General features: G+C 33.9%; 1 protein-coding gene across 1 annotated transcript in view; it reads left to right on the forward strand.

Annotated features, from left to right (window-relative positions):
- LOC145293159 (ethanolamine kinase 1-like) overlaps positions 1-15,255 on the forward strand; it is a 100,722-nt gene extending 85,467 nt beyond the window's left edge. Inside the window, exons 6-8 of the mRNA XM_080139610.1 lie at positions 5,430-5,590; positions 10,732-10,805; positions 14,854-15,255. Of these exons, the coding sequence (XP_079995736.1) occupies positions 5,430-5,590; positions 10,732-10,805; positions 14,854-14,911 (293 nt within the window). The 3' untranslated portion in view covers positions 14,912-15,255. The remainder of the gene's footprint in view (positions 1-5,429; positions 5,591-10,731; positions 10,806-14,853) is intronic.
- The last annotated feature ends 276 nt before the right edge of the window (positions 15,256-15,531 follow it).

A 15,531-nucleotide genomic window follows, 5' to 3' on the forward strand; every position in this document is an offset into this window, starting at 1 on the left:
ACAACGACTAGAAAAGGAACACCTAGAGATACCAAACGATGAATTACGACTTGACGAAACTTTCATATCCCACCTGTTAGAACAACAGAATAATACGAGTAAAAAAATAAAATTAAATCTCCCAGAAGAAAATAAAACGGACGAATTAACTAGGAACCAATTTATAAGTGAACAAGGGAACGACCCAGAAATTTGCCTCCTCAAAAATAACGCCTTACCAAAAACGGAAACAAAAGAAGTTAGGGAGTGTTTTTTTATGAACGATGGAATTTTAATGAGAAAATGGCGCCCACTAGATGCTAATGTGGATGAGGAGTGGAAGGTAATAAGTCAAATAGTAGTTCCAAAGGTTTATAGACAAGAAATACTAAAAATAGCTCATGATACCGCCATGTCAGGTCATTTAGGAATAAATAAAACCTATGAAAAAATTCTAAACCATTTTTACTGGCCAAAACTTAAGCGTGATGTGGTAAATTTTTGTAACTCGTGTCACACATGCCAGATGGTCGGAAAACCTAATCAAAAGATTCCGCCCGCACCACTCAGACCTATACCAGCATTCGAAGAACCCTTTAGTAGAGTACTAGTGGATTGTGTTGGGCCACTCCCTAAAACAAAAATGGGAAACCAATATTTACTGACGATTATGTGTACGTCGACTCGTTTCCCAGAAGCTGTTCCGTTAAGAAATATTAAAGCTAAGACTATAGTAAAGGCTTTAACTAAATTTTTCTGTTTAGTTGGAATTCCTTCAGCCATTCAATCAGACCAAGGCACAAACTTTATGTCTGGTCTATTTCAACAAATAATGAATGAGATGGATATTAAACAACACAAATCCAGTGTTTATCACCCCGAATCACAGGGAGCTCTCGAACGTTTTCATCAAACCCTGAAGTCCATGATGAAAAAATTTTGTTATCAATATAATAGAGATTGGGACGAAAGCGTCCATTTTGTTTTATTTGCTGCTAGAGAAGCTGTACAAGACTCTTTAGGATTTAGCCCCTTTGAACTTGTGTTCGGACATACTGTGAGGGGACCTTTAAAGCTATTAAAAGAGAAATGGCTAACGGAGAAAAATGAATTACATCTCTTAGATTATGTATCAAATTTTAAAGAGAAATTACACGGGGCCGTGAAAATAGAGCAAGAAAATTTGAAAAACTCCCAAAAACGAATGAAGGCTATATTTGATAAAAATAGTAAAAATCGTATCTTCGAAAGTGGGGACAAAGTTTTAATATTTTTACCCATCCCACATAATCCCCTACAAGCAAGATATTTTGGCCCATATGAAATAGAGAAAAAAATAAATGATGTAAATTATATCATCCACACCCCAGATCGAAGAAAAAAGAGAAGAGTTTGTCACATTAATATGCTAAAAGGATACGTTGACAGAAATGTGTTAGATATGGGTAAACCAGTTACAACAGTAACTAATATTACAAAAATAACCTCATCTGAAAATGTTTTAAATAACGATGAAAATACAATTGTCAGAGGGGAGGAAATGGGACAGAGTAGTCATCTAAAAAACTCGGAAATACTAGCTAATTTAAATAAAAAATTTGAACATTTGCCAAATGAGAATAAAAAGGGAATGTGTGGTTTGGTCAGTGATTTCAAAGATCTTTTTCCTGATGTCCCTAGTAAAACTACCTTTGCAGTACACGACGTCATAGTGGGAGACGAAAAACCCATCAAACAACACTTTTACAGAGTCAACCCCATCAAGCTTCAACAGTTGAGGGTAGAGATCAAGTATATGCTGGAAAATGATATTATTGAACCAAGCAACAGTCAGTGGAGTTCTCCCTGTATACTTGTACCAAAAGGCGATGGCACCTACAGATTTGTTACCGACTTTCGGAAAGTGAATGCAGTAACCAAAAGTGATTCATACCCGATTCCCAGAATTGATGATTGTATCGACAAAGTTGGCAAATCAAAATATGTCAGTAAATTCGACTTGATGAAAGGTTATTGGCAAGTACCTTTAACCGATAACGCTAAGGAAATTTCAGCATTCGTGACTCCCGATGGACTATACCAATACAAGGTTATGGCATTCGGAATGAAAAACGCACCAGCAACATTTCAAAGGATGATGCATTCCCTTCTACAAGATATTCAAGGATGTGATGTATACATTGATGATGTAATCGTGTACAGTATGACTTGGAACGAACATTTACACATCATAAGACAACTTTTCCTTAAGCTAGAAGAGGCAAATCTGTCTGTGAACTTAAACAAAAGTGAATTTTGTCATGCAAAATTAAATTATTTAGGCCATACAGTGGGCCAAGGACAAGTTAAACCCATCACCGCAAATGTGGATGCCATTCTCGAGTATCCTATTCCAACCAACAAGAAACAATTAATGAGATTTCTCGGTATGGCAGGATTTTATCGGAAATTTTGTAAAAATTTCTCATCTATAGCAGGTCCTCTCACGGACCTCCTTAAAAAGGATGTAAAATACAAATGGAGTGAGACCTGTGATGCGGCTTTCAACAAAATAAAATCAACACTCATGGAGGGCCCAGCTCTCGCAACACCAGTTTTTACAAAACAATTCAAACTACAAATTGATGCCAGTGATGTCGGAATGGGTGGTATCTTAACCCAAGAGGATGATGAAGGTATCGACCGAGCAATTGGGTACTTCTCCAAAAAGTTGAACACTCACCAAAAGAACTATTCAACCATTGAAAAGGAATGTTTATCATTATTGACGACACTACAACACTTCGACTTCTATCTCAGCGTCACCATGTACCCTGTTCTGGTCTTTACCGACCATAATCCATTAACTTTCCTTGCAAAGATGCAAAACAAAAATCAGAGACTGACAAGATGGAGCCTTCTTCTACAAGAATACAACATTACCATCAAACACATTAAAGGAAAAAACAATATTATTGCAGACGCATTATCTAGAGTATAATGTTACTAATGCGTGCTCCTTTGCCGACTTATTATTTTACAGAATATTGTTGGAACTGATTGCCTTAAAATCATGTGCACGTAACTACTAATATATTTTTTGCTTTTTGTTGTTGTTGTAAAAGTTTTTCATTTGTAACTCAAAACTATGTAACTACTGATATATTTTTGCCTTTATTGTTGTTGTAAAAGTTTTTCATTTGTAACTCAAAACTTTTACTCTGAAGGGGGGAAGTGTAACAAGAGGCGTAGTATTAACTTTGACCTTGAATGGACTGGGTACAGAACCTAGGGTCATTCAGGTTGTCCCCATCCCTAAAAATAGAATTAGGAAAGGTTAGGAAGAAGAAGAAAAGAAAGGAAAGAAAAAGAGGTCTAAGAAATATACACTCCCTTATGAATATAAAACGCTGGGAGTAACAGCTTAACGGCAGTGAGAAAGAGTGAGCTAGTAGCTTCCACAGGCAGCCTTTCTCCCCGGCGGATTTGTTCAAAGGCGTCCTAAGAACTGTAACCTCAACCCACTATCACCAGAATCCACCTACTACCCAACTTGGTCATCCCTATTACTACTACGGAGGGTAAAGTACTTTTGTTTATCATTTGACCAAACGTCTTGAATATCATATTATATATTAAGTTCCGAGAATAGATTATTGCTTTGCCTAGTTTTCCCCATTAAAATTACCTTCCTCTTGTTACCCTTCTTCCCTCATATTTTAATATTGTGTTCATCCCCTTTTGTCCTGTTTAAATACTACTTTCATAAATATTTCTGTCAGCCTATCTTGTTTTGGTATGTTTTGTGTCTATAATAAATTCCCTATTTTTATATAAAATACCTGCTTCTTGTGTTTTTATAACTCTCCCTTAAAACCTTTTTCCCTACTCTTGCTTACGATAGCAAATACTGTGTTACGGCGTTGTGATTAGCCACCGCACCCGTAACAGAAGTAAAATAAATAATTATATATAGTAAAAGCAATAATGATATATAGTAAAAGAAATAATTATATAGTAGTAAAAGAAATAATGATATATAGTAAAAGAAATCATGATATATAGTAAAAGAAATAATTATATAGTAGTAAAAGAAATAATGATATATAGTAAAAGAAACAATGATATATAGTAAAAGAAATAATGATATATAGTAAAAGAAATAATGATATATAGTAAAAGATATAATGATATATAGTAAAAGAAATAATGATATATAGTAAAAGAAATAATGATATATAGTAAAAGATATAATGATATATAGTAAAAGATATAATGATATATAGTAAAAGAAATAATTATATATATTAAAAGAAATAATGATATATAGTAAAAGAAATAATTATATATATTAAAAGAAATAATGATATATAGTAAAAGAAATAATTATATATATTAAAAGAAATAATGATATATAGTAAAAGAAACAATGATATATAGTAAAAGAAATAATGATATATAGTAAAAGAAATAATGATATATAGTAAAAGATATAATGATATATAGTAAAAGAAATAATGATATATAGTAAAAGAAATAATTATATAGTAGTAAAAGAAACAATGATATATAGTAAAAGAAATAATGATATATAGTAAAAGAAATAATGATATATAGTAAAAGAAATAATGATATATAGTAAAAGAAATAATGATATATAGCAAAAGATATAATGATATATAGTAAAAGAAATAATGATATATAGTAAAAGAAATAATTATATATATTAAAAGAAATAATGATATAGTAGTAAAAGAAATAATTATATCGTAGTAAAAGAAATAATGATATATAGTCAAAGAAATAATGATATATAGTAAAAGAAATAATGATATAGTATTAAAGGCATTGATTCAAAATTAATTTTATAATCATATTTAAAAAAAAATTTATATGTAAGGCTGCAAGAATTTGTATTATTATTTTGATATTCAAGTACTGTTTCGTTATTGACGAGGATTGATAAAATTTTAAATGTGTAGCAAAGTATTTTTAAATAGTGCATCATAATTATTATTGTATTTCTTTGTTCAGAGACACAGTCTTCCAAAGGCCATTTAAAAAAATATACTACATTTATCTTATCTTAAACTTTAACAGAGGGAGAAGAGTTATCAGTAATAATTGCTAGTTCATAATATTGAACTTTCAAGCTTCATGAAGAATAATAATATGTATACACACACCACATGAAGCCAGTTACATAGACATTTGCATGAGCAACATCCGATCAGCAATTGAAATATTAAAAACAAATCTATCTGCACACTATATATTTTATTTTATTCTTTCGTTTACTGAAACTTCCTCCATCCCCAAATGTCATCCCCCTTTTAAAGGGAAGTAATTCTTTCCCGTCTTTGAAATAGGTTATTTAGGCAGAATTTAAATAAAATTCTTAAATATAATTAATCTCCAAAAAACTTGTAATGTATTTAACAAATAAAAATTATCGGCATCTTACATTTCAGGTGTTGATGAGGTTGATTATACACGTTTCCCAAATAAGGAGTATCAAATAAGATGGTTGCGAAATTATCTTGAATATTCAAATTCATTCTCTGAATCAACTACAGAAATCCAAGAAAAAGATGTTGAACACTTATATGAATGGGTTCAGAAATTCACTTTGGTAAGTACAAAATAATTTAGAGTGGAATGTTTGTTGCTCTTTCATTAGTAGCCCAGATTCTTATATTGAACACACTCATGTTGCTTCTGTTCCTGTTTGCATAAAAGAAACCCAAAAGTTTTATAAATTTTTACATGTATGCCTATAAAAAATCTTAGTAAAATTATAACTTCAATGTTTACATTAAAAAGATGTTGCACCGTGTCAAAAGGTACAAACAGAAATATTGTCATGTGAAATGTCATAGTTTTAATCTGCAACTTAAAAAAAATAAATGTGGAATTCTTTTTTTTAAAGAAAAAATGGTTGATTTATAATTTTATATAATTATAAATTAACCAATTTTCTTTTAGAAAAATTTTGAAATTGGTAATAACTCTTATAAGAAATTAATAATAATAATTATAAGAACTTCTATAAGAATATAAAAGTATAAGAAATTGATAATGATTATAAGTATAAATAATAATTATAAGAAATTATAAAAAATTGCTAAAAAATGATAAGAAATTGCTAATAATAATAGCCCAGAATAGTCAAAAAGTTGTTTGTAAACATTTATTTAGTAAAATCAAAATACTCTTTTATTTTTGGAAGAATCTATAATATTCTACAGTTCTCCATCTCTCCTAAACAAGTAATATTAAATCCACAATGATATATGGATGCCCTCTTCGTAGTCTTGTTGCTTTTCATACTGTTTTTCTTTACATCATATCGACACACATTTTATTTTTTTGTCATAGTGTCATATACTTAAGTCTATGTTTTTATAATCTAATGCCTACAACCTCATGAATTTTAGTTTGGACAGGAATAGTGTTTAGGAGAGATAGAGATAAATTATTGCTCATTTGGGCCATTCCTAACAATAGAGTCTGATTTTTATAGTTAAATGCTTGCAAGTAACTTATTGACTATAAAACATTGGTTAATCTTAAGTTTTCTTCCACAAACTTATCTCCTGAGTCTATGAGTTGGCATCTCAGACAGATAATTTTACTAAAGCTGTCAATTAATGTTTGTTTTTCCTTCAGGCATTTTTCTATATATTTTAATTACACAAAATACATGCTAAAGATACTTTAGTTCTGGGATTGAGTTATGTTCGAAAAAAGGTTTATTTTAATTGCTCTAATTAACCATAATTTATAATTAGCTGAACAAGTTACCCACCTCTCTTTCTCTCTCTCTCTCTCTCTCTCTATCTCTCTCTCTCTCTCTCTCTCTCTCTCTCTCTCTCTCTCTCTCTCTCTCTCTCTCTTTCAGCTACCAATGTATCTTCTTTCACTAATTCGAATATTTTCTAATATTTCTTAATGCCTTAATCCAAGCATTGAGAGAAAGAGTGACTCTTTTTTAGCAGAGCCATCTAATTTACATAGTGTGTGTGCACAAGTATAATTAGGTGACAAACTAAATCTCTCCATTGTTATATTCATCATACTGATTTGTTTTAGCTATGCAAGAGTAATGTCTTAATATTTGTAGTAATGCTTATATTTACAAGCAGGACACATTGAAATTCCTGATTAATGAAAATTGATTTGAATTTATCATTTATATCTACATTTTGCTTGTTCCTTAGTTAAAAAAAACTACAATTTTTGAAGGTGAAACTGCTTCAAAAAAATTCACGACTCCTGGACAAGAACATGAGAGTGACTTCTCTTCGATGTAGAATTGTTGTAATGGTGTGAGAAAGGAACTCATAGTCATTTCGGCATGCAATGGTTCTTCACCGAAGAAAGAAATCAGCAAAACATTTTGTAAAAAAGAGAACATTCACAAGAAATGGAGGGGGGAAAAAAAAGAACATTGTCTGCCAAGAGATGCTGGACTGAAGGAGTAAATTAAAGATTTTTTCTTACAATGTGATCATATTATTTGTATTGAACTATGTAGCACAATATTACTTTCTGAATATTTATTAGTAATTTTATTAGTATAATCATATTACTATTAGTTAATTTATTTTATCACCATATTATTAGTTCCTATTTACAATACCTCCCCACGGGACAGAGTTAGACACCAGGGTCGTTTTTTAATCTGGAGAAAAGGAACAAAAATAAAAATTGTTTTAGTTGTGAAGGATTTCTCCTCCATTGACAGAGAACAAAAAATTGAAGTGTAGATCTGAAGAACAGATAGTATTTATTTGCTCCCTCACCAAGCAAATTAGGCACAAGGCCGATTTTTAAAGTGAGGAGTGAAGGGGAAATGGGGACCAACTCCCCGGGGAGTAGGGGAGCTGGTTAATGACAATTGGTATGAAGGGTTACCCCTACATTGACCAAGGTCTTATATGTGGGGTTGGCCCCACATAGGGTCCCTGCTTGCAGTATCTGCCGGAACAGATGGTGTTTATTTGCTCCCCCACCGAGCAAATTAGGCACAAGGCCGATTTTTAATGTGAGGAGTGAAGGGAGGGGGAAGGGAAAAAGGGGACCAGCTCCCGAGAGGTGGGAAATGGGAGCTGGTTAATGGTCAGGCATGTGGGGTTGCCCCCACATCTGGTCTTTGCTAGTCATAGCTAGTCATAGCTTGCAGCATCTGCCGGAACAGATGGTATTTATTTGCTCCCCCACCGAGCAAATTAGGCACAAGGCCGATTTTTAAAGTGAGGAGTGAAGGGGAAATGGGGACCAACTCCCCGGGGAGTAGGGGAGCTGGATAGTGATAATTGGTATGAAGGGTTACCTCTACATTGACCAAGGTCTTATATGTGGAGTTGCCCCCACATATGGTCTTTGCTTGCAGTATCTGCCGAAACAGATGGTATTTATTTGCTCCCCCACCGAGCAAATTAGGCACAAGGCCGATTTTGAATGTGAGGAGTGAAGGGGAAATGGGGACCAGCTCCCCGGGGAGTAGGGGAGCTGGATAGTGACAATTGGTATGAAGGGTTGCCCCTACATTGACCAAGGTCTTATATGTGGGGTCGCCCCCACATATGGTCTTTGCTTGCAGTATCTGTCGGAACAGATGGTATTTATTTGCTCCCCCACCGAGCAAATTAGGCACAAGGCCGATTTTTAATGTGAGGAGTCAAGGGAGGGGGAAGGGAAAAAGGGGACCAGCTCCCGAGAGGTGGGAAATGGGAGCTGGTTAAAGGTCAGGCATGTGGGGTTGCCCCCACATCTGGTCTTTGCTAGTCATAGCTAGTCATAGCTTGCAGTATCTGCCGGAACAGATGGTATTTATTTGCTCCCCCACTGAGCAAATTAGGCACAAGGCCGTTTTTAATGTGAGGTAAAAACCAGCTCCCCTTAAAGTAGGCAAAAAGGGGGCACTCTGGTTACCAAAAATAATAATTGTCCCAGTATAGGGGGTTTCCCCTCCATTGACTGGTACAAATTATCTTAAGTGCAGTATCTGCCGGAACAGATGGTATTTATTTGCTCCCCCACTGAGCAAATTAGGCACAAGGCCGATTTTTAATGTGAGGAGTGAAGGGGAAATGGGGACCAGCTCCCCGGGGAGTAGGGGAGCTGGATAGTGACAATTGGTATGAAGGGTTGCCCCTACATTGACCAAGGTCTTATATGTGAGGTTGCCCACACATATGGTCTTTGCTTGCAGTATCTGCCGGAACAGATGGTATTTATTTGCTCCCCCACTGAGCAAATTAGGCACAAGGCCGATTTTTAAAGTGAGGAGTGAAGGGGAAATGGGGACCAACTCCCCGGGGAGTAGGGGAGCTGGATAGTGACAATTGGTATGAAGGGTTGCCCCTACATTGACTAAGGTCTTATATGTGGAGTTGCCCCCACATATGGTCTTTGCTTGCAGTATCTGCCGGAACAGATGGTATTTATTTGCTCCCCCACCGAGCAAATTAGGCACAAGGCCGATTTTTAATGTGAGGAGTGAAGGGAGGGGGAAGGGGAAAAGGGGACCAGCTCCCGAGAGGTGGGAAATGGGAGCTGGTTAAAGGTCAGACATGTGGGGTTGCCCCCACATCTGGTCTTTGCTAGTCATAGCTAGTCATAGCTTGCAGCATCTGCCGGAACAGATGGTATTTATTTGCTCTCCCACCGAGCAAATTAGGCACAAGGCCGATTTTTAAAGTGAGGAGTGAAGGGGAAATGGGGACCAACTCCCCGGGGAGTAGGGGAGCTGGATAGTGACAATTGGTATGAAGGGTTGCCCCTACATTGACCAAGGTCTTATATATGGAGTTGCCCCCACATATGGTCTTTGCTTGCAGTATCTGTCGGGACAGATGGTATTTATTTGCTCCCCCACTGAGCAAATTAGGCACAAGGCCGTTTTTAATGTGAGGTAAAAACCAGCTCCCCTAAAAGTAGGCAAAAAGGGGGCACTCTGGTTACCAAAAATAATAATTGTCCCAGTATAGAGGGTTTCCCCTCCATTGACTGGTACAAATTATCTTAAGTGCAGTATCTGTCGGGACAGATACTACACTTTGATCTTGTCCCGAAAGCCAAGTCCATTTAGTTAATAATATTTTATCACCATATTATTAGTTAATAATATTATTAGTTAATTTATCTCATTTGAGTCAGTTGGACACTATTATCATAGAAATGTTAATAAACTCTTATTTGCTGTGTTTTTAAATTTTTTTTGTTATCCAGAAAAATATCAGCTTTATGAAAACACATTTGTTGATTAAATATATTTCTCATTCTGTGCAAGTTCTATGGCCCTGCTAGTTTATATATTTGTTTAAATGAGCCAAGTAACGAGTCTCCATGATGAACAGAACCAAAATTATCGGCAAACATGATGTTCACCTTTACTGTGTAATCATAACTTTTAACTTTTTACTGTGTAATCATAACTTTTAACTTTAATAGCCCAAAAATTAAATCAATTCGAAGTTAAACTATGACCGATATTTTGACCAAATTTGGTGACCATATCAAGTGATATGAATGCTGTACAAATACAAACAAAGATAGTGACAAATTCGAGCTAATACATAACCTCTACCTTGACTGGGTTAATAAGAAAGTAATTCTGTTGACGTGACAAATAGAATTCATTTTCAAGAAATGATAAAAGGGAAAGCAAAAAAGTAAAATAACAAAAGTTCAAACAAACCACCACTGTTTATTTCTAGATTTCTATCAATATTCAAATAAACTCATTCTAATTTAATTTTCTTTCAGGCTTCTCATTTTTTCTGGGGTGTTTGGGCTCTCGTTCAGGCAAGATACTCAACAATCTCATTTGATTTTCTACAGTATGTATTTGTTTTTCTCTTTTAAAAACTGCATTAAAATGTTTTCCAAAGGAAATTGGTTGGTTGTGTAATTTGACTGTTGCAAGGAAAGTCAGGAAAGGTTGAGTTTTTTGAAAGACATATTATCTCCAAGAAACTTGATGTCAGAATGATTGTGGAAAGAATGCAAGATATAAGGTGTATTAGTTTTGAAATGAAAAGGAAATGTTAATCATATTGCTGATCAAGTTGGTGTTAATCATATTGCTGATCAAGTTGGTGAGAAAATTTTGACTGTAATATTTGTGGTTTGATGAATGTTAACAGGTTTATTATTAGTAAAGTTGTTGAAAAAATTTCTGAATGTTGGAAGAAAAAAAACATAGTTGTTTTGAAGGTTTTCATAGATTAGATGAATATCGTGATACAAATAAAGGAGAAAAAGTCTTCGAATTATATCTTGGCATGGACAAAATTGGTTGCAAATACTTTTTTAAGAAAAGGGAAATCCATGTTATTACGCATGAATCTTGAACAGCAAAAAATTAAAATAGATCATGTATATATATATATATATATATATATATATATATATATATATATATATATTTGTATGTTCGCCAAAGGCATTTTTTGCTGGGCTTCTCGGTCGGCTCACTCCTTCTTAAAACTTATATGCAGTCTAGATGATAATATGTATGACTTAACAACGGGGATCGCGCATGTATTTAATTTGCCCGACTTTTAAACGCTATTTTTTTTTTTTTCCAGATTTTTAGATCGCTGCGTGTTTCTTTCGCTATTCGGTATAAAAAAAGCGGAACTGGGTTCGAATTGGCCGGTTGGTCTCCAGAAAGCGATGTAAACGTTTGGTCAATGTCAGCTTTTCACTGTCATATCAGATGATTGCTTTCATTTGGACAACACTCCCCTAATAAATGGGGGAGCCGCTTTTCCTCCCCAAGGTTGGGTTTTCACCTTATTAAAAACTGTCCCGCAGAAAATGTTAACTGCTGAATAGCCATTGCTTAAGTCATTGTAAATCTTAACTCTGCAACTTCTATTTGACCTCATTAAGCGGGCACCTCACTTACTCTTTCTTGCTTCCGAAAACATGCTGACTCATCTCACCGGAAATGACATCAGCTTTCTTTAATGGCGATATTGATATACTTTAAATAAGAGACCCGTTATGGGTAAGTTGATAGTATAATACAGATTAAAATACTCATTTACAAGTTATGAAAACGGTACCAACATGATTATCGAGTTTAAAATAGTAAAATAACAAAGAATCACAAAAATCGAAAAGGAAAAAAATCTTACGCTTTAAAATATTTACTGACGAGAAGAACCAAAAACGAGTCGCCATGTTTACAAAACAACTGGAAACGACGCCATTTTTGTAAAACTTCACATTTTCTGTTTAGTATTAGTAACAATATGATATCTTAACTCTGTTTGTGGGGGAAGGGGGGGGCGAAAGATGAAATTGCTTCAATTCTAAGAACAGATACTGCACTTTGATCTTAGCCAAACGACCAAATAACCAGTGGGGTAGGGGATATAAACTCAGTCCCGGAAATGGCTGCAATGTTTTATGTTTTAGACATTACTTTATTTAATGTATATTTTTAACAGAATATCCGGCGTCGCCTAGGATTAAATGACATCGCTAGAAATATATACTAGCAAAATACCCAACCACTGTCGCCCGGGATTAAATGAGATAAGAGGAAATCTGAGGTGCAAATATATACTAACAGAATACCTGGTGAGATAAGTACAAATACAGAATAGACAAATACTTGGCGTCATCCGGGATTGTATTAGATAGCTGCACATATACACTAGCAGAATACCCGGCGTTGCTCAAGATTGAATGAGATAGGTGAGAAAATATCCTAGCAATATCTCCGGCATCGCCCGGGATTGAAGGAGATTGATGGAAATATATATTAGTAGAATTCCTGGCGTTACCCGGGATTGAATGAGATAGGGGTTAATATATACTAGCAGAATAACCAGTGTCGCTCTGGATTAAATGAGGGTGGTAGAATATAAAGTTTGTACTGGAAATGGCTTAAACAATTTTCTATCTCAAAGTTACCTTATTTTTTTAAGTCGATTCCAGATATGGCTTAAACAGTTTACGATTTACGAATTAGATTAATGCATACATATTGTTGGTGTTCTATGAAAGTTTACTAGGCCAATTTCTGTAGGAGGTGATCTATATTTTTTTGAATTTTTTTATGTTATTATCCAGGAATGATGTGATGGTTGTAGTGGTGGGTAGAAAGAAGCATGATTATGTTAATTTTAAATGTGTTCTTGAGTTCGCTTTTGGGGGTTGGGTTGAAGAGAGTAATGTCCGTTTTGGGATAAAAAAGTATGTGAAATTGTTTCATATATGTATTTAAATTACACGTCTTCGTGTAGTTAAAATTATTTTAAGTATGTGTTGTATATTACCCGTCCTTGCAAAGGTAAAATTATTTCATATACATGCAGGTAAGATACAATTATTTCATACATGTAATACCCGTCCTAGGTAGGTAAAATATTCTTTTGATCGAAATAACAAATGATACATAGACTTTAAAAATTCATCTCTCCTAAGAATAACAAATATATTCAAAATCAAATTCAATTTTCTCATTGTTTATACAGTCCCGAGCAACGCTGGGTAGCCCTGCTAGTCTGTTGATAAGTCAGAAAGCTCTTGTTTGTTGTGAAAGATGACAGTATAAACCAGTTATTTGTAAGTTTGTGAAAGCTCGCAAGAGAAAGGTGTGAAGTTGAATGAAGGACAAGTTTAGAAGTGTGAAAGAACAATCGAAAAAGTTGGAGGCAACAAATCAGACTTGTATGTGAGTGAAAGAGCTCTCAAGTGATATGGTGTTGCAATGTATAAGTTGCAAAGCATCAAAGAAAGGCAGAAACAATGGAGTTGAGCGAAGAAATAACTTAGCGGATAAGGATCCACAAAGCCCAGATGAAGGCTGAACAAGTTAGGTTGACTAGAAGAATTCAGGATAATGAAACTGATGGCAAAAACAAATATGGATATTGTTAGAGTTCATTTGAAATAACAAATGAACAAGATGACTGTTGAATACTGACTTTTCATGAGACTCAGAAAATCTCAGAGTTACAGAAACAGTATTTTGTCCAGCCATAAGAATTGAGGAAGAAATGATATATGAAGCTGTAAGATAAAGACAGTACTATTGCTGAAATGTTAATGGCTGCAGGTGAAACAGGCTGTAGAGATGATTGAAAATCAAATCTTAAAAAAAGGAGTTGTTTTGAAAGTCTGAGATCTAATTACAAATATGAATTCGTACAAGAGTAAAAGAAGCTCTGAAAAAAAAGATAATTGATGAATTAGCAATTGAAAATGGTTGAGAGAATAATTGAACAGCAAATAAGAACTCGGATAATAGTAGATGAAATGCAGTTTGGTTTTATGCCTGGGCAAAATAGCACTAGTGTTGTATTTATCCTAAGAAAAATTAAAGAACTTGAATCTGTATTTTACATTTATGGATTTGGAAAAGGCTTTTGTGTGTAAGCAATGGAGACAGATGATAACTTATTTTGATGGTGAGTTTGTTCAGAAGTTTTGTTATCTTATTAATACAATTGATTAAAGCTGGGGTTCATGTGATTTGCAAGAATTAGGAGTAGATGAAATAAGTTCAGGGAACTTCTGACATTACAAACCAGTAGAGGTTTACTAGTGTCGACCAATGTAAGAGTTTATCAGTTTCATGGATGCGAAAATCTGGCTAGTTAGGATTGAAGACATGAGTTGCATGGAGAAAAATAATATGAACATGATATTATGCGTGAGTCTTAAACCTGATTACCTAAATTTATAGAAACCATCGAACACATACAAACATGCAAAACAGACATAAACTACTACTATAACTGATGATTGATCATAACATGCTTTCATTTTGCTTTTTAAAAAAATACTAAATGCTGGATTGTGTATTAGAATGAGTTTTATTCAAGTGAAAAACTTTTCCATTTTTTTTCCTTTTCCTTTCTACTCTAGGTATGCCATTCTACGATTCAATGAATACAAACACAGAAAAAAGGAAATAATTTTGTGACTTTTCAACAGAAAAAAGACAAACTAGGAAAGAAGAATTCAGGATTTTCAGTTTTTGGCACAAATATATATTGTCATTTCTGGACGAAGATCTTTGAAATTCCAATGCAAAAAAAAAAAATACATATATATATTGGAATCATTGAATGATTCGAATTTATATTGAATGCATTGTTTTTAAATTTTTTTTTTTTTTTTTACCTGTTTTCTACCTATGTTTAAATACTGATGGACCAGGTTTTATGTTAGTCTAATTGAATGGAAATAATGGTATCGTCTTAAGATCATAAAAAATTTATATTTTTTATTGTTAAACTAATCAAATAAAATTCAAGAATGCTAGAATCATGAATTCCTGTAAATTATTCCCAAAATGGTTGTTATAATATAAGGATTTTTAAAAATCAGACCCCACAATTTTAATGAATCATCATTATGCTAGATCAAACATACCCATTCCTGTGTCTCGATACATCTTCTATCATTATATGTGATCAGTTTTCTATAATATTCAACCATATAGGAGCCTATTCGTGACCAGACACACACACACACATTCAAAATTATATTTATACAGTTTTAAATTTGCCATGTAATGATGGCAAATTTAAAACTGTATAA

The sequence above is a fragment of the Euprymna scolopes genome, chromosome 14, assembly GCF_053919585.1.
Source record: "Euprymna scolopes isolate OS-2025 chromosome 14, ASM5391958v1, whole genome shotgun sequence".
In the NCBI taxonomy this organism is placed as follows: Eukaryota; Metazoa; Mollusca; class Cephalopoda; order Sepiida; family Sepiolidae; genus Euprymna; species Euprymna scolopes.